The sequence below is a fragment of the Taurulus bubalis genome, assembly GCF_910589615.1.
Source record: "Taurulus bubalis genome assembly, chromosome: 14".
Taxonomy (NCBI): Eukaryota; Metazoa; Chordata; class Actinopteri; order Perciformes; family Cottidae; genus Taurulus; species Taurulus bubalis.
Window position 1 is genome coordinate 26,157,441 of NC_136602.1, and position 24,386 is coordinate 26,181,826.

The 24,386-nt window shown below is 39.9% G+C and overlaps 1 protein-coding gene across 1 annotated transcript in view; it reads left to right on the forward strand.

Annotated features, from left to right (window-relative positions):
• LOC306746858 (sodium- and chloride-dependent GABA transporter 3-like) overlaps nucleotides 1–12,978 on the forward strand; it is a gene marked incomplete at both ends in the record, with an annotated part of 18,165 nt that extends 5,187 nt beyond the window's left edge. The window contains 11 exons of the mRNA XM_079229837.1: nucleotides 3,718–3,825; nucleotides 3,908–4,040; nucleotides 5,805–5,939; nucleotides 6,083–6,186; nucleotides 7,573–7,697; nucleotides 7,814–7,926; nucleotides 8,957–9,094; nucleotides 9,173–9,275; nucleotides 11,003–11,103; nucleotides 12,575–12,745; nucleotides 12,868–12,978. Coding sequence (XP_079085963.1) covers nucleotides 3,718–3,825; nucleotides 3,908–4,040; nucleotides 5,805–5,939; nucleotides 6,083–6,186; nucleotides 7,573–7,697; nucleotides 7,814–7,926; nucleotides 8,957–9,094; nucleotides 9,173–9,275; nucleotides 11,003–11,103; nucleotides 12,575–12,745; nucleotides 12,868–12,978 — 1,342 coding nt within the window. The remainder of the gene's footprint in view (nucleotides 1–3,717; nucleotides 3,826–3,907; nucleotides 4,041–5,804; nucleotides 5,940–6,082; nucleotides 6,187–7,572; nucleotides 7,698–7,813; nucleotides 7,927–8,956; nucleotides 9,095–9,172; nucleotides 9,276–11,002; nucleotides 11,104–12,574; nucleotides 12,746–12,867) is intronic.
• Nucleotides 12,979–24,386: the final 11,408 nt, after the last annotated feature.

Consider the following 24,386-nt stretch of genomic DNA (forward strand, 5'->3'; position numbering starts at 1 on the left):
AAAGCAGTCCAAAGTGGAAAAATAAGAATCAGAGGAATAATAATAAGAATCCCAGCAATTTCAATAGGTTCCTCTCGGGACTGACTCCGTCAGTCGCTCGGACCCTAATAATAACTAGCAGCTGTGAGCGGGTCCTCGCTTATCCCGGCACGTTTGGGGTAGCTGGCGGGTCGCCGACTGGCCTCAGAAGGAAACCGGCCAAACCCATGCATGGTCTCAACAAGAGCAGGGACCAGCAATTAATGTTTGCAGTTTAATCCTGGCAGTGCAGTAGAGCTACTTAGGTTTGGCCAGTAGGTGGTGCTAGTAGGTTACTATGAATATATTGTGATTTACTGATCAGGCCGGTTTATAGCAGGGCGGATGATATATGATAAATGGCACTCAGCTACCAGTACACCCCATGACTCACTTTCAACCAATAAGAATTATAAATATATAAAAAATATATGATATATATGATATATATGATATATATATATATATATATATATATATATATATATATATATATATATATATATATAAGTATATGAAATAAATATTTATTTATTCAACTTAATCACTTGTCTTTAGTGAAGCAATGATGTATGCAGGCCTTGAGTTTGCCAATGTGAACATACACATGCATCTCTATGTGAAGTGGATACAAGGTCATTTAAATTGCCTGTAAATGGGATGCAGTTTGGCTGATTTACTTTTGCCAGTAGGTGGCGCTATGACAATCTGAACATTTGTCATGTACATGTCCTCAGGCATGGACCAGTATCATGCATGAGGAGTATTGGGGTAATAGCATCATGGATGGAGGAGTTACAACAGCTTTCTCTCATATAGCAGTTAGCTCAAAGTAGGCGCGTCTTTGCGTCCCCGTAAACGTCAATTCCCAAAAGTGAAAACGCGCAAAGAGCACAAGCCATACCCCTGAGGGTCTTGATATCACTTTAAAATAGAATTTAAGTCGATTGTATGAAATTTGTAGGAGGAGTAGTATTTGGCGTAAATGCAAATATATGCTAAAATTAGCATTAATGGGCCGAAAATGGCAAATTGGCCGAAGTACTGTAACGCCCCCTATTGTTCAAATCGGACGCCTGATTTATTGCAAGTTAGGGGATGCGATGTGCACATATACCCCAAGTTTGGAGTCGTTTGACCAAATAGTTTTAATGTTATGAGTGTTTAAAAACAAGACATGCCCCTAGGTTGATTGGTCGATATCTCCTCAACGCAATGAGATATCAAAGAAATTCCAATGCAGTGACATTGATGATAAGTACCAAGTTTGGTATGAAACGGACCAAGCGTTTAGGAATGAACTACAATAATGAAGTTTTTCACAAAATCCAAGATGGTGGAAAATATTCATAGGCGGACTTTATGGGTCTGAGAGGCTTTTTTGTAGAGCAGGTGGAGACGGACATGTGTGAATTTTTTCAAGTCAAAAAAAAATTCTGGGCGAGGGGCGTCGCCGGTCCAACTTGTAGGGGGCGCTAGAGAGTCATTTTTTGGAACTTTTTTCCCCGGCTTTGATAGATGTTTATTTTCACGAGACCTGACAAACATTCCAAATTTGGTGAGTTTCTGAATATGACAAGTCTCCCAAAAAGCAGTCCAATGTTCAAAAATAAGGACCAGAATAATAAAGAATAATCCCAGCAATTTCAATAGGGTCCTACTCGGACTGACTACGTCAGTCACTCTGACCCTAATAACCCTTTGTATTTTAATAGGGTCTTCTCGGGACTGACTACGTCAGTCGCTCAGACCCTAATTAAAGCTGCGAGCAGCTGTGAGCGGGTCCTCGCTTATCCCGGCACGTTTGGGGTAGCTGGCAGGTCGCCGACTGGCCTCAGAAGGAAACCGGCCAAACCCATGCATGGTCTCAACAAGAGCAGGAACCATCAATTAATGTTTACAGTTTAATCCTGGCAGTGCAGTAGAGCTACTTAGGTTTCAGCGTCACTGGCATCCGTCATGGTTCCAAATTACACGGGCGAAAGGCATGCTGGTAAAGACTGTCTCAGCGTTGGGCGGCGAACAGCTGTTTGTGTGGCGTGTCTTCCGGTCTGTCTCTTCCTGTTTTGTTTTGTGCGCGAGCGTTACCCAGCATGCAATTGGGCGCTGTCATTTTTATTTAAATCCGATGCTGTTTGGCTGATTTCCTTTGGCCAGTAGGTGGCGCTAGTAGGTTACTATAAATATATAAGTATCTTATATTTAAGCAATAAGGTACCATGTGATTTACTGATCAGGCGGGTCGAAGATGACACACACACACACACACACACACACACACACACACACACACACACACACACACATCATGTTTCTCTATGTAAAGATTACACCAGGTCATTTAAATTGCTTGTAAATGGGATGCAGTTTGGCTGATTTCCTTTGGCCAGTGGGTGGCGCTATAACAATCTGAACATTTGTCATGTACATGTCCTCAGGCATGGACCAGTATCATGCATGAGGAGTATTGGGTAATAGCATCATGTATGGAGGAGTTACAACAGCTGTCTCTCATATAGCGGTTAGCTCAAAGTAGGCGCGTCTTTGCGTCCCCGTAAACGTCAATTCCCAAAAGTGAAAACGCGCACGGAGCACAAGCCATACCCCTGAGGGTCTTGATATCACTTTAGAACAGAATTTAAGTCGATTGTATGAAATTTGTAGGAGGAGTAGTATTTGGCGTAAATGCAAATATATGCTAAAATTAGCATAAATGGGCCGAAAATGGCAAATTGGCCGAAGTACTGGAGCGCCCCCTTTTTCAAATTGGACGCCTGATTTATTGCAAGTTAGGGGATGCAATGTGCACATATTCCCCAAGTTTGGAGTTGTTTGTCCAAATAGTTTTAATGTTATGAGTGTTTAAAAACAAGACACGCCCCTAAGAGGTTGATTGGTCGATATCTCCTCAACACAATGAGATATCCAATAAATGTCAATACGGTTTTGATGATCCAGCTCCAATAATGACAAGTACCAAGTTTGGTATGAAAAGGAGCAAGCGTTTAGGAATAAACTACAATAATGTGTTTTTCACAAAATCCAAGATGGCGGAAAATATTCATAGGCGGACTTTATGGGTCTGAGAGGCTTTTTTGTAGAGCAGGTGGAGACGGACATGTGTGAATTTTTTCAAGTCAAAAAAAAATTCTGGGCGAGGGGCGTCGCCGGTCCAACTTGTAGGGGGCGCTAGAGAGTCATTTTTTGGAACTTTTTTCCCCGGCTTTGATAGATGTCTATTTTCACCAGACCTGACAAACATTCCAAATTTGGTGAGTTTTTGAATATGACAAGTCCCACAAAAAGCAGTCCAAAGTGGAAAAATAAAAAGACGGAATAATAAGAATAAAAATCCTTTGTATTACAATAGGGTCCTCTCGAGACTGACTCTGTCAGTCGCTCGGACCGTAATAATAATAATAATAACAATCCCAGCAATTTCAATAGGGTCCTACTCGGACTGACTACGTCAGTCGCTCGGACCCTAATAATAATAACCCTTTGTATTTCAATAGGGTCCTACTCGGACTGACTAAGTCAGTTGCTCGGACCCTAATAAAAAGATAAATTCTGTTATCCGACTCGGTCAAGATGAACTGAACTCTGCTTTCAGAGCTCAGCTCACATTCAGAAAACAGCCCTATGATCAAATTCCACCACATTCCCCCGTAATCAGCGTGCCGTCCCATCAACAGACAGATGTGTGGACCTCACCTCCGCCAACTGGACCGCAATACACAGGAGCAACCTGACAGGAAACTGGACATCTGGAAATGTCTCCGAGTCATCGGCCTCTGAGTTCTGGCAGTGAGTGGGTGTTGTCACATCGAGTACATTCTGTTTTCTTGTCAAATATGCAAACCATCGCCTGTGTGGTGTCCCTGTGCAGTCAAGGCTTGTTGTCCATGTCTGGGGGAATAGAGGAGGTTGGCTCCGTGAAGTGGGAGCTGCTGCTGTGTCTCCTGGCCTGCTGGGTGGCCTGCTACCTCTGCATCTGGAAAGGGGTTCGTTTCACAGGAAAGGTCGGTCTTGGTGTGAGGATGTACACCTTTAACACTAGAAATGTGCACAGAGTCGAGTGCAGATCTCCAGGTGTGTCGGCAAAGAGCACCGCTGTACTGTTTGTGTGATTGAATGGATACAACACACAACGTGCTCCCTGGCTGTGTTCGGAATCGCATGCTATGTGCATTTTGTGTACTCGAAAAAGATGTGTACTACGTTTAGCAAGAATTTCTGTGTATGAGACGTGAGCACGAAGACAAAACCGGTATTGTGTCATCGTTCCCCTGTTGATATATGGAGAGAAACAGGATGTTTTTCATTTTTTAAAGCTGTAGTGCTGCGGGCTAATTTAGTCTTTTGTGTTTAGGTATGAAGCACATGAGCTACGTGTCAGTGTGGTAAATCCCTGAATGATGCTGCTGACAGTTTCTACTGATGGATAGCTAGATTACGTGGGAGGCTGCTGCATACAGTCTGTACATTTGCAGACTGAAGGGGCATGAGGACGATAAACCTAACTAGAACATTTCGCAAGAAATTTTTAAAGTGTGGCTACAACTGCCGTAAGACGTCGCAATATATATACATTACCGGTCGTGAGATGTGTTATTGAGGTACATTATATATATATATATATATATATATATACATGTATATATATATATATATATATATATATATATATATATATATATACATATATATATATATATATATATATATATATATATATATATATATATATATATGCGCGCACACACACGTGCAACACACAACAGTCAGGATGTCAGCTGACCAACTGACAGTTCCTCCTGCGTGTCTGCGCGCGTGTCACTGGTTGCCATGGTGGCAGTCCTGATTGGCTAACTTATATTGATGACATCACCACTCTAACCTTCGCCATAAACATCCATTGTAAACTCTGAAATGGTCCCCACATTTTCCTAAACTTGAACAATAATTACATAAAAACTGTGCTAGATATCAAAAAATGCCCAATTAGGCAAATACACTCCAGACTTGTGTCAACAATTTAAACTTCAAATCATTTCTCTACGTTAAATTATGGCGAGTCACTATGGGCACAAAGATGAGTGTTTTTTTGCCCTCTTCATGCCGAAACCCCATTCAAGTCAATGGGACAATTTCTCGCTGTTTTTCGCATTTTTCGGGAAAACGGCCGCTCGAATCTCTTAGAAAAGTCATAGCACACGATTCCCGATCAGGCCGCACGTTTTGATGTATTTTGACGCATGTGCTGGTAACGCTGCGGGAGGAGATACGCGCCAAAGTTTTTGTGGGACTATGATTATTATTATTATTAAGCCCGCAGGAGAACATGATGTGCGCTTGCTGTGGGGTCTATGACCCCTTGCAGCTGAGCTACACTTAATTAAATATGGTTAAGGCAAGGTCACAAAATAATTTGTAGACATGTGTATATATAAACTTTTAATTTACGAGAAATGCATGCGTACACACTTGTCAAAATTACAATCCAAACATGTCAAATTGCACTGACATCAATAGAACCATCTGTGTTCTATCACCAAAAAAACTTTGCAGTCTGATGTTTATTAGCTACCCCACAATGCATTGCGCCTGAGTGCCTTGAATGGTCGTCAGTCTTGTGAGATTTTGAGGCATGCTAAAATATACATATTTGTCGCTTCGTTAAGTTTTCATGTTTTAAGGCGAGTAAAGTAACCAGTTAGATTCCCTGTAAATGTATTAAATAAAACAACGCCTGTTTGGTAATTTGCTCCTTCTGAATTTGGCAGGTTGTGTATTTCACGGCGGTGTTCCCCTATGTGATGCTGGCCATCCTGCTGGTCAGGGGGATGACGCTGCCAGGAGCCTGGCAGGGCGTGGTCTACTACCTGTACCCAGAGCCGTCCCGCCTGGCAGACTTGCAGGTGAGACACTGGACCAACCATGCAGCTTCACAGTCTAGTTTGTTCTTTTTTTTATGCTGCTGTTAGTGTCACAGATACCTGAATTCAACAGTGAAACACTAACATGATACTGATACCCTAACTACATGCTATATGTTCATCAGGTGTGGATGGAGGCTTGCGCTCAGGTCCTCTTCTCCTATGGTGTTGCATCAGGAACCCTGATCACACTGGGCAGCTACAACAAAGTCGACAACAACTGTTACAAGTAAGCCACGCAATCAGTAGTTCCACTTTAGGAAACGGGTATCGGCAACCTGTTATATTGAGAAAAGTGAAGCAAATCAGGAAAACCTGCCTTAACCAATTCAAAACCAATCCCCCCCAGGGGGGGGGGGGGGGGGGGGCAGACTGAGCGATTGTTATATAAAACGGTAAATCATAGCTTGTTTTCGGAGAAAAAGACCCCCAAACTGCTGTATGTATTGAACACCATAAGTAATATACACGTGAAATATATGGTTTGGTACATGAGAAAATTAAAATGTCACAGATGTGCGTAAATGTGCCCAGATGGAAATTTTGGAGTTGTTCTCCAAATGTTCTCTGTTCTAAACCCTCTCTAACTTTGTTCTGCTTCACTTTATCAAAGTCAACCTTTACAGAGAGAATGTTCACATATTGAGCTATGATTTGGGTTAGAGAATGTTCACATATTGTGTTATGATTTGGGTTAGAGAATGTTCACATATTGTGTTATGATTTGGGTGAGAGAATGTTCACATATTGAGTTATGATTTGGGTTAGAGAATGTTCACATATTGAGCTATGATTTGGGTTAGAGAATGTTCACATATTGTGTTATGATTTGGGTTAGAGAATGTTTACATATTGAGCTATGATTTGGGTTAGAGTTGGACCTTGCAGATGCATCATTTCAAAGAAATAATCATCCTGAAAGTGCCTTTTAATTCTAGCTGTGTGTCATCTTCATTTACTCTTAACCAGTAACATATAGACTGATATTTACACATCTGAACAAAATCTCACATGTGTACCTTTTTATTATAACCAACATTATTCAAATAGCCCTAGTGGTGGCAGAGATACACTCTTTAGTTTGGGTATGCACTTTTTGAGCAGAGGCCTAAAAATAGGTTTGTTTTCAAAGTGTTTTAAACCTGCATTCTCTCTATTGGCAAACAGGGGGCAACTCTTCTGATTGCAAAAATAAGTCAGATTGTATAGAAGTCTATGAGAAAATTACTCTACTTCTCACCTGATGTAATCCCTCAGTAAACATCAAAAACATGAGTTTATGTCTCAATCTCTAGTTTCAAGTCTTCTCGATAGAGCATGAAGCAGGAAGACGTTCATGGCCTTGCACTCGGTTGATCACATGAAAGATGACGGCAATAGTTTCATCAATAAAGAAATGGGGCAAGGGAGTTCAACCGCTGCTTTCTTTCTGAGCTCCACACAGCAGGACAATACCTGTGTGGAGTGGGTGCATGTCAGATTGTCGGGTTGGGAAAGTGACAGAATCGGTCAGACACAGCCTCCCAATTCGAACCTGCCGTCCACCAGCTGGACGGCCGGGTCTCCGTCCTGTAGTCCTGTCGTCCTCTGTGTGCTAAGCTCTGTGTGTCTGCAGGGACAGTCTGTGGCTGTGTGCGCTCAACAGCGCCACCAGCTTCATCTCCGGCTTCGCCGTCTTCTCGGCTCTGGGCTTCATGGCCGAGAAACAGAGAATTCCCATCGACATGGTGGCTGATTCAGGTATGATTTGAATCCCACAGTGTCCATCTCAGACAGACACGGAACCCTCGCACATTTCCTGGAAAAGGACACAAATCAAACGCAAGACCGTTTAAATGTCTCTTCTGTGCCCCCAGGCCCTGGGCTTGCGTTCATTGTGTTTCCTCAGGCTGTGGCCATGATGCCCCTGCCTCAGCTGTGGGCCGCCTGCTTCTTCATGATGCTCATTCTGCTGGGACTGGACACACTGGTAAGACCAAGACAGAGTCTTATAGAAAGGAGAAAGACTACTGCAACTGTTTATGCTCAATCAGTGAAGACTTAAAGTTGACTGCAATATCTCAACAATTGGATGGATTGCCATGCATTTTGTACAGACAGTTGGCTGTACAAAATGGCTGAGTTGGCCCCGGATTTTTCCTCTTTTTAGTGAATGTCTTGACAACTATAAGATAGATTGTCATACAATGTGGTAAAGATATCCATGGTGCCTGCAGCATTATAATGACTTTTCTGATCCTCTGACTTTTCATCCAGCGTCACCATCAAGTCCAAATTGTTATTAAAAAGCCAGTAGATGCATTTAAGCCCCATAAAGAATAATGTGGTTAAAAGTAGGTGACCGTCTTTCAATCAGTCTGCATTTACCTTTAAATGAATAGTAGAGGGTATTTATCTATCACCCAACCCTTTCCTTATCAGAAATGATATGCTGTGTTATGACTTGTTCTGCTTTTCATTTCGTGTTTGTATTCAAGTTCTATTGCTGGGAAAAATACTTTTTAGCCTTTTTCTTGAAGTAAATATATATGGGTCGAAATTGACCCGTAACACCATAGATGTTACTATAGTTAATAATATTTAAATGAAAAAATAAAAACAAATCTATTTAAGAGATGTTCTAATACCCCTCAGTAATAGTCAGGGAACACAACAACCTTTTATTTATGTATATGATTCTCTTGAGGTTCATTTTACCATTTTTTTTTTTTTAATTGAAATCGAGGGAAGAAAAGGCCCAGATGCCCACACCAAAGAAATATTAAAAACTATATGTTCATGGATAAGGAAGCCTAACAAGGTAACCAAGAGATGATAAACAAATTGGATGATAGATAATTGTTTATAGTGTATTGTACAGCTGATTTAAGACATGGGTCAAAACCGACCCGTTAACACAAGAGATGCTAACAGAAAGCTAACACAAGAGATGCTAACACAAGAGATGCTGATAGAAAGCTAACACTTTCTTGTTTGTTGTCTGTTTGTTGGTGTGTTAGTTTGCAGGTCTGGAAACTATCACATCGTCACTGATCGACATGTTCCCGGGACAGTTGCGCAGACCCTGGCGCAGAGAAATCTTCCTCCTCTGCTTCTGCTCCATCAGCTTCATCATACAGATCTGTCTCACCACTCGGGTATGACACACAGGCCCACACACGCCAAGACATTCTGGAGGCGACGCCACATTAATGTACCTCTTCTGTGTTGTCCAGGGAGGAGTGTACGTCTTCCAGCTGATTGACTACTATGGTGCCAATGGAATATGCATCTTATTTGTGTCTGCTGTCCAGTGTGTGGCGGTCGGCTGGGCCTTTGGTAAGTGTGTTTAAATGAACCTGTAGCTCACAGGATGTAATGTCACTGCCCATGTAGAGAGCTATTCAAACCACAGGAACGTTGTGCGTTTTCACCAAAGGAACAAAAGGGCCACGTGAATCATTTTCATATTTGACGACTCCACACCTCACAGTTTACGACCAGTGCCAACACTTAGTGTCAATGCTTGAAGTAATCAAAGCAGCGCGGTAAGAGCGGTTACATGTTGACATCCAGGAATCTTGGCTGATTGCCCGGCAGCCTCAAAGTGACATAGATAGAGTCTACACACCTTGCCAAGTAATAGGCCCCATAATGTTTTCATTGAACATAAATCAGGATTTTGCAGAATCATCTTATATCAGCGTTTATGTATGTGGATAGAGTTGATCATTTTAAGATCCTTGATCATAGTTCCTGAACCCCAAAAATGTCCTCTTGTAGGTGAACACACAGTACGTTATGGCTGTGAGTTGTTTCACCGCTTTGTTGATGCATATAAGTGTTTAAACGAGGCAAACATTTGGAAAAACTTGTTCATAAAATATTTTAACAGACGTCAGTCAGGGCCATAATTACAATGCACCTCATTTCTGTGTTGGGATCAAATCTATGGAGCCTCAAAACTGAAAAAACATTGGAAAAGTTCATCAGAAACAGTGTTCAATTATTAGAGTTGTGTATTTAAGCAATAAGGTATGAGAGGCACTACTGTGTCTACAATAATGTACTGTTCAAGGGTTTGAACAAACATTATTGTAGACACAGTACTGCCTGGAGTGCCTTATTGCTTTTATTATACGGGTACCTGCGACTTTATAAATAGTAATAGTAAGCTCCAAACACAAGCTCAGCACAAAATAGTTGTAGCCACCAAACGTTGTGTATCGCATTTCAGCGACAGAGAAAATAGTCGCACATATGGGACTATAAAACTGACTGGTTGGAAGCAGGTGGAGGATGACACGCAGCCACCGATGTAAAGAAGTGCTCTCGCTGCTTCTGTCCGTCTTTTCTCCGTCATTTTTCTCCTCCATGATGTTTACAGAACTTGCCTCGCGTTGGGAAATTACCGACGTAATTATCTCTCACTAGAAATTATCACGATTTTGTGGTCAAACCCTTTTCATTCCTCATCTCATTTTAGGGAGGAAGTGACGTTGTGTTGTCGTTCGTTATGCTAGTGTGAGGGATGCTAAGTGAGCTTGCTAGCTGTTCCATTTGAGCTAACGTTGCTGTTAGCGAAGAGCCCCGTTGCAATACTGTGAACACTCAAGCAATACACCTGCAAGTTAAGGAAACCAACGTCTGAGTCGTTACTGCGGACGTTACAATATCAAAGTTTACACCAACATGTTTTAACTGTCAAGCTTGAAATGACAACTATCGGTCGCGCAATTTAAATCTAGCTGTTATTTTAAGTGCACTGATATGGAACGCTCTGAATGTAAACAGGCTGTACAGTACTTTATGGCTGAATAAACTACACCTCGTGACTCACTCTCAACCAATCAGAATGCTGGATTTGATCTACCCGTATTATAAAAAGATTTATACAATGATTTATAATTTCTTTCACATCAAATCTCTTTAAAAATAAATACATTTGGGACTCATATTTCAACAAGTGGTTCCAGGCCAATCTATGAGTGACATGCATCACGCTTGTACATCAGGAGTTCCTGTCATTTTGAATATTATTATATTATATATTATTAATCATACAGGAGCTGACCGCATGTGTGACGCGGTGGAAGTTATGACCGGACAGAGGCCGTGTGCTTTCTTCAAGCTGTGCTGGCGCTACTTCACCCCTCTGATCTGCACGGTGAGTTACACACCGCTGCAAGGGAAGCGACACGAGGATCAAGACACGCCGACAACGAGGTGCCAAGAGTCTACTGAAAGAGCTTTAGACACTAAAGCTCTTTTAGGACGACGCGGAAATGCAGTGATTTACCTGTTAGGAGACAATAGGAGACGTCTGGCTTATTACGATTGTTTTGACAAAAAATGAATCGCTAGCACTTTATAATAACTGCACATTTATAATTAGTAAAGCATGAGTAAACACTTAATTCAGCATTTATAAAGCATTGTTCCAACATGAACACTCATTACTCATTAGTATCCAATTCATAAACACAGTTATAAATGTTTTATTCTTTTTTTATTTTTTATAAAATGTTCAGGTTATGCTTTCAAACTTGTATCAAAAACGTTCATTTATGGGAGACGGAACATACAAAAATGTAACATGAAACAAAAAACAACTGATGGCAACACCCACGTCCCAATCCCCAAATAGATCTCGATATAATACACAAGGGAACATCTGTTTGGATCAGACGCCACCTTAAACCTGCATTCTCTATACTGACCAGTAGGGGAGAATTATTGATTTATTACCACATTGTAAACATGAGTTTATGGTCTCCATCTCTAGTTGCAAGTCTTCTTCAATACAGCATGATGTTCATTTAGTAAGTTATGGTCATTTAGAGTCAGACAGACCATAAAGCAAAGTATGCTTTAAGGCCTGTCTACCTTTTGATTGACAGTTCGATATTGCTACCAGCGCCATAGACGTCTCTACGTCACTCCACAGCGGTCCAAATATAAACACCTTCGTTCACTGGTTGCATAAAAACAAGATGGCGACGGCCAAAAAGCTAAATTGAGGCTTCAAAGCTGCAGTCCACAAACCAATGGGTGACGTCACGACGACTACGTCCACTTCTCATAAACAATCTATGTTTCAGATGACGAAGAGAAGAACAAAAACAAAATGGCAAGAATCATATTTGAGTGGGATGCAGAGAACACGAGCTTTAATGGAGGCTATTTCATACACTACTGGGGCTACAGACACATGTTTGACAGAAGAGTAAAATCCCGTACCGCCCTCTTTAAGACTGCATGCGCATTTATTTTCATTACTCAACTTTCATTTTATGCCAATATTGGCTCTGAAAACACAGACACTATGCTATCATATGCAAGAATATTGTGTTTTTTTATCATAATAGGCTAGTTGTGGTCTACTTTACTGGCAGATATCGGCTCAGAACTGGTTTTCATGGGGAAGTTTCCTGCTGCAAAATGTTGCAGCTGAGTACGACTACAGCTCCCTTTCACACAGAGATTCATGCCGGTTTTGCTTTTTCACACCGAACAGGAAAAACGGCAACGGCATGATGTGTGATTTCAGATGGCACGCCGGCATCACGGGGGGGAATCAGGCATGACGTTTACCGCGTGTTCACCGTATGAGTTTGCCGCTCTGTTTTTCCCTCAAGGTTTGCCTCTTCTGCTTCTTCCTGGACCACCAGACCCTGACGACCAGTGGCGGCTATCTGTACCCGGACTGGGCTTACGGGCTGGGCTGGCTCATGGCCCTCTCCTCCGTGGTTGCAATACCCATCTGGGCTGTCGTCAAGATCTGCCTCACAGAGGGCACCCTCAGACAGGCAAGAGCAGCGACATATCCTGCTTGCTTTTTTAAATTCTGCTGGACTTTTGTAATATGTCATTGCCCCCAATAGACGGTGTATTGATGTGACTAACCTCGTGGTTTTCCTGTCCTCAACAGCGCCTGCTGGTCCTGTGGCGTCCGGTCGTTGATCCTGTTTGTCCAGAGACAACCGAAGGACAAGAAGCGGAGATGAAACCAATGTCAGCACATTTACCCGGCATGTTATGAGGCAGTGACATGCACATGGATATGTGGAGGGCTATTACTGACTCTTTATAATATTCAGTGTAACTCAGTATTTCTAGTATACATTAAACATTATGAATGTAATGTTAAAAGTGTCTGCCGAATGAATGTGTGTACATTTACAAAGCATTCCACAGGGTATAGCTTTAATATTCAGATTTCAAAACTGCAGGAAACATTTTTTGAACCATGTCTGTCAGAACATGTCTCCTCCGTTTCCGTGCTAAGATGCACTGCAACACACAGACTGCGCTGCATGCTCTGCCAAGCCGAGGTCACATAATCGTTTTGTTTTTCTTTTTTTCTACTGATACATGAAGCTTAAACAGAGGACGCAAAAAGTACCACTTTAGGGGTCGTTCAAATTACACTTTTATAAACAGTTGTACATATTTTATAGAAAAGAAATGATGTACCTGTCAAGTCCAAGTGCCAAAGAGTTCCTGTTCAGACGTCATGTAATAAACCGTTTTAACTCATTCTCTCCTTGTCGCATTGCTGAACAATTATTTCAGCTTTAGAGAAGTTGGTGTGAGGGAAAAAAATCTTGTCAGTTAGGTCCAACCTCACGTCTACCTCCAGAATGTCAACCCAACAGGTTCATCCTGGGAACAACACACACTGCACTGTGTACATGTTGAACAGGTTTGATTGGAAAGTGCATGTTTTTTTTATTTTATAAACAGTGTCTTTTCTTTTTTTTATGTAATAGTCCTACACAGACTAGTCTAAATTAGTGAAAGTGAAAAAAAAAAAGTTTAAAAAAAAAGCAATTTATTGCTTTGGTGGACATGGATCCTGATCCGATGTGAGGTCCCGGGACAGGGGATGTCTATGCGTTCAGATTGGAAAGCCCTCCGAGGCAAATTTGTGATTTTGGGCTATACAAAATGAACTTTGAATTGAAAATGTTTTTTCTCTCACTCAGCACAAAAGCAGTGCTGATGGGACGTTTTCCACTAAAACCAAACTTAACTGGTTTTGTTCCCAAACCCAACTGTACGTCCAACCATGATGCTTTTCTCCTAAACTTAACCAAGTAACTTTTGTTTTGTAACTTAATGTTGACAACAACAAAAAGGTGTGCCAAGCTATGTCAAAAAAAAAACACTGACAAATGGTGTCCCTGTACACATGAGACTGTTTTGCTAAAGTAGACCAGGGCCCTATTTCTCATCTCTGGCTCTACAAAGTCGAGCAAATGTCCTATTATTCATCTTAAATTAGCGAGATGCTTGACGTCAGGCTAACTCTGTTCCTCCACACTGCGGTCAAGTGAGCCCACATCCGCCGAGTGAGCCGCAGTTGCAATTCTAAATGCACCTCTATTCAAGGTGTTACGGTACGGGGGTCAGCTCAATTCCCCAATATTCAAACAGCTATGAAAACAGATCCATAGACTTGTATATAAGTATTTCACTGCAGTCTTGTTCAGGATGACCTCTGCTATGCCCATGTACATGGCCTCCAAACATTACTGTACAGTTTTGGAGAAAATTTAATTCAAAGTCTGCTTAAATTTCATAATGATATTCACAATTTCACAATATCACAATATTCAAACAGCTATAAAAACAGATCCATAGACTTGTTTATACAAATTCCACTGCAGTCTTGTTCAAGGGGACCTCTGCTATGCCCATGTACATGGCCTCCAAACATTACTGTACAGTTTTGGAGAAAATTTAATTCAAAGTCTGCTTAAATTTCATAATGATATTCATAATTCCCCAATATTCAAACAGCTATAAAAACAGATCCATAGACTTGTATATAAAAATTACACTGCAGTCTTGTTCAGTCTTGTCTATTGTAATATTTTTTTTAATCAATCTGCTCGGAGTGCAAAACTCCTCGTTTAAAAAACTAGAATAAAAAGAAGACCCTTGGGCCCTACGTGATGCATGCCTGCGCGTAGGGCCGCCTCCCTCCCATCTCTCACGGTGCTAGGACACCTGTCACACTGAACTGGTGCTATACAGTGAACAATTCAGAGGAGTACCAATCACAGGTTCGAACCCGGCTAAGGACTAGAACCCGGAGTGTCCGTGTGACAGGCGAACGCCTAAACCTTCAGGCCACCGTGTTAGACAATATATGTTCATGTCAGTTTACTTTTATCTTAGCTGTATTGCTTTTGTTATGTATTAGTTGCTATGGGGACCTCCTCAGACACCTGGTGGAACATGACTGCCTCAGAAAAGTCAAAGGGAAGTTACAACTGTCATTTCTCTCTAATTTGTTTTAAGCATTCATCATAAATAAGACTGTCAAACTATCAACATACGTACCTTGTACATTTATTCAAATGATAGCAGTGAAGGATGTAGTCAACTCGGCTATGAAGATAATGAGGAAAACTAATTGTTGTCAGAACTGATGACGATGAACTAATAGTGAAAGCAGCACATGTCAATTGTTGATCAACTTTTACATAAAGGCACAACAGCAATGAAAACAACTGTCGTTTGACATTGCCTACATACAGGCCTACATTTACAATATAATAAAGGACAATGTAGTGAAATGTACTTCCTAAAGTACCTGATAGTATCGATATGCCATCTCTGAACAAATCGGCGCATTTATCCAGATACCTGACGTCTGGCTAGAATTAACGAGACGTTTCAGCGCGGATCAGCCGTGAAGAAACTGCGGTCAAGTGAGCCCACATCCGCCGAGTGAGCCGCAGTTGCAATTCTAAATGCACCTCTATTCAAGGTGTTACGGTACGGGGGCCAGCTCAATTCCCCAATATTCAAACAGCTATGAAAACAGATTCATAGACTTGTATATAAGTATTTCACTGCAGTCTTGTTCAGGATGACCTCTGCTATGCCCATGTGCATGGCCCCAAAACATTACTGTACAGTTTTGGAGAAAAGTGAATTCAAAGTCTGCTTGAATTTCATAATGATATTCACAATTTCACAATATCACAATATTCAAACAGCTATAAAAACAGATCCATAGACTTGTATACACAAATTCCACTGCAGTCTTGTTCAAGGGGACCTCTGCTATGCCCATGTACATGGCCTCCAAATATTAGTGTACAGTTTTGGAGAAAATTGAATTCAAAGTCTGCTTAAATTTCATAATGATATTCATAATTCCCCAATATTCAAATAGCTATGAAAACAGATCCATAGACTTGTATATAAGTATTTCACTGCAGTCTTGTTCAGGATGACCTCTGCTATGTCCATGTAAATGGCCTCCAAATAGCACTGTACAGTTTTGGGGAGAATTGAATTCAAAGTCTGCTTAAATTTCATAATGATATTCATAATTCCCCAATATTCAAATAGCTATAAAAACAGTTCCATAGACTTGTATATAAAAAATACACTGCAGTCTTGTTCAGTCTTGTCTATTGTAATATTTTTTTTAATCAATCTGCTCGGAGTGCAAAACTCCTCGTTTAAAAAACTAGAATAAAAAGAAGACCCTTGGGCCCTACGTGATGCATGCCTGCGCGTAGGGCCGCCTCCCTCCCATCTCTCACGGTGCTAGGACACCTGTCACACTGAACTGGTGCTATACAGTGAACAATTCAGAGGAGTACCAATCACAGGTTCGAACCCGGCTAAGGACTAGAACCCGGAGTGTCCGTGTGACAGGCGAACGCCTAAACCTTCAGGCCACCGTGTTAGACAATATATATCTATGTCAGTTTACTTTTATCTTAGCTGTATTGGTTTTGTTGTGTATTAGTTGCTATGGGAACCTCCTCAGACACCTGGTGGAACATGACTGCCTCAGAAAAGTCAAAGGGAAGTTGCAACTGTCATTTCTCTCTAATTTGTTTTAAGCATTCATCATAAATAAGACTGTCAAACTATCAACATACGTACCTTGTACATTTATTCAAATGATAGCAGTGAAGGACGTAGTCAACTCGGCTATGAAGATAATGAGGAAAACTAATTGTTGTCAGAACTGATGACGATGAACTAATAGTGAAAGCAGCACATGTCAATTGTTGATCAACTTTTACATAAAGACACAACAGCAATGAAAACAACTCTCGTTTGACATTGCCTACATACAGGCCTACATTTACAATATAATAAAGGACAATATAGTGAAATGTACTTCCTAAAGTACCTGATAGTATCGATATGCCATCTCTGAACAAATCACAGACCCAAGAAGTCAAGCAGCAGATGTTTATTTTTTGGTTGAGGAAATCAGGTGGCCTAGCTTAAGTGATCAATATACATTTATTAGTTATTATTTTTTTATGAAAATGTTTCTGATTGTTTGTTTTGTTTGCTCCATTGTCTTTACTGCGGTCAAGTGAGCCCACATCCGCCGAGTGAGCCGCAGTTGCAATTCTAAATGCACCTCTATTCAAGGTGTTACGGTACGGGGGCCAGCTCAATTCCCCAATATTCAAACAGCTATGGAAACAGATCCATATACTTGTATATAAATATTTCACTGCAGTCTTGTTCAGGATGACCTCTGCTATGTCCATGTACATGGCCTCCAAATAGTACTGTACAGTTTTGGAGAAAATTGAATTCAAAGTCTGCTTAAATTTCATAATGATATTCATAATTCCCCAATATTCAAACAGCTATAAAAACAGATCCATAGACTTGTATATAAAAAATTACACTGCAGTCTTGTTCAAGGGGACCTCTGCTTTGCCCATGTGCATGGCCCCAAAACATTACTGTACAGTTTTGGAGAAAAGTGAATTCAAAGTCTGCTTGAATTTCATAATGATATTCACAATTTCACAATATCACAATATTCAAACAGCTATAAAAACAGATCCATAGACTTGTATATACAAATTCCACTGCAGTCTTGTTCAAGGGGACCTCTGCTATGTCCATGTGCATGGCCTCCAAATAGTACTGTACAGTTTTGGAGAGAATTGAATTCAAAGTCTGCTTAAATTTCATAATGATATTCATAATTCCCCAATATTCAAACAGCTATAAAAACAGTTCCATAGACTTGTATATAAAAATTACACTGCAGTTTTGTTCAGTCTTGTCTATTGTAATATTTTTTTTAATCAATCTGCTCGGAGTGCAAAACTCCTCGTTTAAAAAACTAGAATAAAAAGAAGACCCTTGGGCCCTACGTGATGCATGCCTGCGCGTAGGGCCGCCTCCCTCCCATCTCTCACGGTGCTAGGACACCTGTCACACTGAACTGGTGCTATACAGTGAACAATTCAGAGGAGTACCAATCACAGGTTCGAACCCGGCTAAGGACTAGAACCCGGAGTGTCCGTGTGACAGGCGAACGCCTAAACCTTCAGGCCACCGTGTTAGACAATATATGTTCATGTCAGTTTACTTTTATCTTAGCTGTATTGGTTTTGTTATGTATTAGTTGCTATGGGAACCTCCTCAGACACCTGGTGGAACATGACTGCCTCAGAAAAGTCAAAGGGAAGTTACAACTGTCATTTCTCTCTAATTTGTTTTAAGCATTCATCATAAATAAGACTGTCAAACTATCAACATACGTACCTTGTACATTTATTTAAATGATAGCAGTGAAGGATGTAGTCAACTCGGCTATGAAGATAATGAGGAAAACTAATTGTTGTCAGAACTGATGACGATGAACTAATAGTGAAAGCAGCACATGTCAATTGTTGATCAACTTTTACATAAAGACACAACAGCAATGAAAACAACTGTCGTTTGACATTGCCTACATACAGGCCTACATTTACAACATAATAAAGGACAATATAGTGAAATGTACTTCCTAAAGTACCTGATAGTATCGATATGCCATCTCTGAACAAATCACAGACCCAAGAAGTCAAGCAGCAGATGTTTATTTTTTGGTTGAGGAAATCAGGTGGCCTAGCTTAAGTGATCAATATACATTTGTTAGTTTTATTTTTTATGAAAATGTTTCTGATTGTTTGTTTTGTTTGCTCCATTGTCTTTACTGCGGTCAAGTGAGCCCACATCCGCCGAGTGAGCCGCAGTTGCCATTCTAAATGCACCTCTATTCAAGGTGTTACGGTACGGGGGCCAGCTCAATTCCCCAATATTCAAACAGCTATGGAAACAGATCCATATACTTGTATATAAATATTTCACTGCAGTCTTGTTCAGGATGACCTCTGCTATGTCCATGTACATGGCCTCCAAATAGTACTGTACAGTTTTGGAGAAAATTGAATTCAAAGTCTGCTTAAATTTCATAATGATATTCATAATTCCCCAATATTCAAACAGCTATAAAAACAGATCCATAGACTTGTATATAAAAAATTACACTGCAGTCTTGTTCAAGGGGACCTCTGCTTTGCCCATGTGCATGGCCCCAAAACATTACTGTACAGTTTTGGAGAAAAGTGAATTCAAAGTCTGCTTGAATTTCATAATGATATTCACAATTTCACAATATCACAATATTCAAACAGCTATGGAAACAGATCCATATACTTGTATATAAATATTTCACTGCAGTCTTGTTCAGGATGACCTCTGCTATGTCCATGTGCATGGCCTCAAAACATCACTGTACAGTTTTGGAGAACATTGAATTCAAAGTCTGCTTAAACTTCATAATGATATTCATAATTCCCCAATATTCAAACAGCTAGAAAAACAGTTCCATAGACTTGTATATAAAAATTACACTGCAGTCTTGTTCAGGGTGATCTCTGCTATGCCCATGTACATGGCCTCCAAATAGTACTGTACAGTTTTGGAGAAAAGTGAATTCAAAGTCTGCTTGAATTTCATAATGATATTCATAATTCCCCAATATTTAAACAGCTATAAAAACAGTTCCATAGACTTGTATATAAAAATTACACTGCAGTCTTGTTCAAGGGGACCTCTGCTATGTCCATGTACATGGCCTCCAAATAGTACTGTACAGTTTTGGAGAGAATTGAATTCAAAGTCTGCTTAAATTTCATAATGATATTCATAATTCCCCAATATTTAAACAGCTATAAAAACAGTTCCATAGACTTGTATATAAAAATTACACTGCAGTCTTGTTCAGGATGACCTCTGCTATGTCCATGTACATGGCCTCCAAATAGTACTGTACAGTTTTGGAGAGAATTGAATTCAAAGTCTGCTTGAATTTCATAATGATATTCACAATTTCACAATATCACAATATTCAAAGAGCTATAAAAACAGATCCATAGACTTGTATGTAAAAATTACACTGCAGTCTTGTTCAGTCTTGTCTATTGTAATATTTTTTTTAATCAATCTGCTCGGAGTGCAAAACTCCTCGTTTAAAAAACTAGAATAAAAAGAAGACCCTTGGGCCCTACGTGATGCATGCCTGCGCGTAGGGCCGCCTCCCTCCCATCTCTCACGGTGCTAGGACACCTGTCACACTGAACTGGTGCTATACAGTGAACAATTCAGAGGAGTACCAATCACAGGTTCGAACCCGGCTAAGGACTAGAACCCGGAGTGTCCGTGTGACAGGCGAACGCCTAAACCTCCAGGCCACCGTGTTAGACAATATATGTCTATGTCAGTTTACTTTTATCTTAGCTGTATTGGTTTTGTTATGTATTAGTTGCTATGGGAACCTCCTCAGACACCTGGTGGAACATGACTGGCTCAGAAAAGTCAAAGGGAAGTTACAACTGTCATTTCTCTCTAATTTGTTTCAAGCATTCATCATAAATAAGACTGTCAAACTATCAACATACGTACCTTTTACATTTATTCAAATAATAGCAGTGAAGGATGTAGTCAACTCGGCTATGAAGATAATGAGGAAAACTAATTGTTGTCAGAACTGATGACGATGAACTAATAGTGAAAGCAGCACATGTCAATTGTTGATCAACTTTTACATAAAGACACAACAGCAATGAAAACAACTGTCGTTTGACATTGCCTACATACAGGCCTACATTTACAATATAATAAAGGACAATGTAGTGAAATGTACTTCCTAAAGTACCTGATAGTATCGATATGCCATCTCTGAACAAATCACAGACCCAAGAAGTCAAGCAGCAGATGTTTATTTTTTGGTTGAGGAAATCAGGTGGCCTAGCTTAAGTGATCAATATACATTTATTAGTTATTATTTTTTTATGAAAATGTTTCTGATTGTTTGTTTTGTTTGCTCCATTGTCTTTACTGCGGTCAAGTGAGCCCACATCCGCCGAGTGAGCCGCAGTTGCAATTCTAAATGCACCTCTATTCAAGATGTTACGGTACGGGGGCCAGCTCAATTCCCCAATATTCAAACAGCTATGGAAACAGATCCATATACTTGTATATAAGTATTTCACTGCAGTCTTGTTCAGGATGACCTCTGCTATGTCCATGTACATGGCCTCCAAATAGTACTGTACAGTTTTGGAGAAAATTGAATTCAAAGTCTGCTTAAATTTCATAATGATATTCATAATTCCCCAATATTCAAACAGCTATAAAAACAGATCCATAGACTTGTATATAAAAAATTACACTGCAGTCTTGTTCAAGGGGACCTCTGCTTTGCCCATGTGCATGGCCCCAAAACATTACTGTACAGTTTTGGAGAAAAGTGAATTCAAAGTCTGCTTGAATTTCATAATGATATTCACAATTTCACAATATCACAATATTCAAACAGCTATAAAAACAGATCCATAGACTTGTATATACAAATTCCACTGCAGTCTTGTTCAAGGGGACCTCTGCTATGTCCATGTACATGGCCTCCAAATAGTACTGTACAGTTTTGGAGAGAATTGAATTCAAAGTCTGCTTAAATTTCATAATGATATTCATAATTCCCCAATATTCAAACAGCTATAAAAACAGTTCCATAGACTTGTATGTAAAAATTACACTGCAGTCTTGTTCAGTCTTGTCTATTGTAATATTTTTTTTAATCAATCTGCTCGGACTGCAAAACTCCTCGTTTAAAAAACTAGAATAAAAAGAAGACCCTTGGGCCCTACGTGATGCATGCCTGCGCGTAGGGCCGCCTCCCTCCCATCTCTCACGGTGCTAGGACACCTGTCACACTGAACTGGTGCTATACAGTGAACAATTCAGAGGAGTACCAATCACAGGTTCGAACCCGGCTAAGGACTAGAACCCGGAGTGTCCGTGTGACAGGCGAACGCCTAAACCTTCAGGCCACCGTGTTAGACAATATATGTTCATGTCAGTTTACTTTTATCTTAGCTGTATTGCTTTTGTTATGTATTAGTTGCTATGGGGACCTCCTCAGACACCTGGTGGAACATGACTGCCTCAGAAAAGTCAAAGGTAAGTTACAACTGTCATTTCTCTCTAATTTGTTTTAAGCATTCATCATAAATAAGACTGTCAAACTATCAACATACGTACCTTGTACATTTATTCAAATGATAGCAGTGAAGGATGTAGTCAACTCGGCTATGAAGATAATGAGGAAAACTAATTGTTGTCAGAACTGATGACGATGAACTAATAGTGAAAGCAGCACATGTCAATTGTTGAACAACTTTTACATAAAGGCACAACAGCAATGAAAACAACTGTCGTTTGACATTGCCTACATACAGGCCTACATTTACAATATAATAAAGGACAATATAGTGAAATGTACTTCCTAAAGTACCTGATAGTATCGATATGCCATCTCTGAACAAATCACAGACCCAAGAAGTCAAGCAGCAGATGTTTATTTTTTGGTCGAGGAAATCAGGTGGCCTAGCTAAGTGATCAATATACATTTATTAGTTTTATTTTTTATGAAAATGTTTCTGATTGTTTGTTTTGTTTGCTCCATTGTCTTTACTGCGGTCAAGTGAGCCCACATCCGCCGAGTGAGCCGCAGTTGCAATTCTAAATGCACCTCTATTCAAGGTGTTACGGTACGGGGGCCAGCTCAATTTCCCAATATTCAAACAGCTATAAAAACAGATCCATATACTTGTATATAAGTATTTCACTGCAGTCTTGTTCAGGATGACCTCTGCTATGCCCATGTACATGGCCTCCAAATAGTACTGTACAGTTTTGGAGAAAAGTGAATTCAAAGTCTGCTTGAATTTCATAATGATTTTCACAATTTCACAATATCACAATATTCAAACAGCTATAAAAACAGATCCATAGACTTGTATATAAAAATTACACTGCAGTCTTGTTCAGGATGACCTCTGCTATGTCCATGTGCATGGCCTCAAAACATTACTGTACAGTTTTGGAGAACATTGAATTCAAAGTCTGCTTAAACTTCATAATGATATTCATAATTCCCCAATATTCAAACAGCTATAAAAACAGTTCCATAGACTTGTATATAAAAATTACACTGCAGTCTTGTTCAAGGTGACCTCTGCTATGTCCATGTACATGGCCTCCAAATAGTACTGTACAGTTTTGGAGAAAATTGAATTCAAAGTCTGCTTAAATTTCATAATGATATTCATAATTCCCCAATATTCAAACAGCTATAAAAACAGATCCATAGACTTGTATATACAAATTCCACTGCAGTCTTGTTCAAGGGGACCTCTGCTTTGCCCATGTAAATGGCCTCAAAACATTACTGTACAGTTTTGGAGAAAAGTGAATTCAAAGTCTGCTTGAATTTCATAATGATATTCACAATTTCACAATATCACAATATTCAAACAGCTATAAAAACAGATCCATAGACTTGTATATACAAATTCCACTGCAGTCTTGTTCAGGATGACCTCTGCTATGCCCATGTGCATAGCCTCCAAATAGTACTGTACAGTTTTGGAGAGAATTGAATTCAAAGTCTGCTTAAATTTCATAATGATATTCATAATTTCACAATATTCAAACAGCTATAAAAACAGTTCCATAGACTTGTATATAAAAAATACACTGCAGTCTTGTTCAGGATGACCTCTGCTATGTCCATGTACATGGCCTCCAAATATAACTGTACAGTTTTGGAGAAAAGTGAATTCAAAGTCTGCTTGAATTTCATAATGATATTCACAATTTCACAATATCACAGTATTCAAACAGCTATAAAAACAGATCCATAGACTTGTATATACACATTCCACTGCAGTCTTGTTCAGGGTGACCTCTGCTATGTCCATGTACATGGCCTCCAAATAGTACTGTACAGTTTTGGAGAAAATTGAATTCAAAGTCTGCTTAAATTTCATGATATTCATAATTCCCCAATATTCAAACAGCTATAAAAACAGATCCATAGACTTGTATACACAAATTCCACTGCAGTCTTGTTCAAGGGGACCTCTGCTTTGCCCATGTAAATGGCCTCAAAACATTACTGTACAGTTTTGGAGAAAAGTGAATTCAAAGTCTGCTTGAATTTCATAATGATATTCACAATTTCACAATATCACAATATTCAAACAGCTATAAAAAACAGATCCATAGACTTGTATATAAGTATTCCACTGCAGTCTTGTTCAGGAT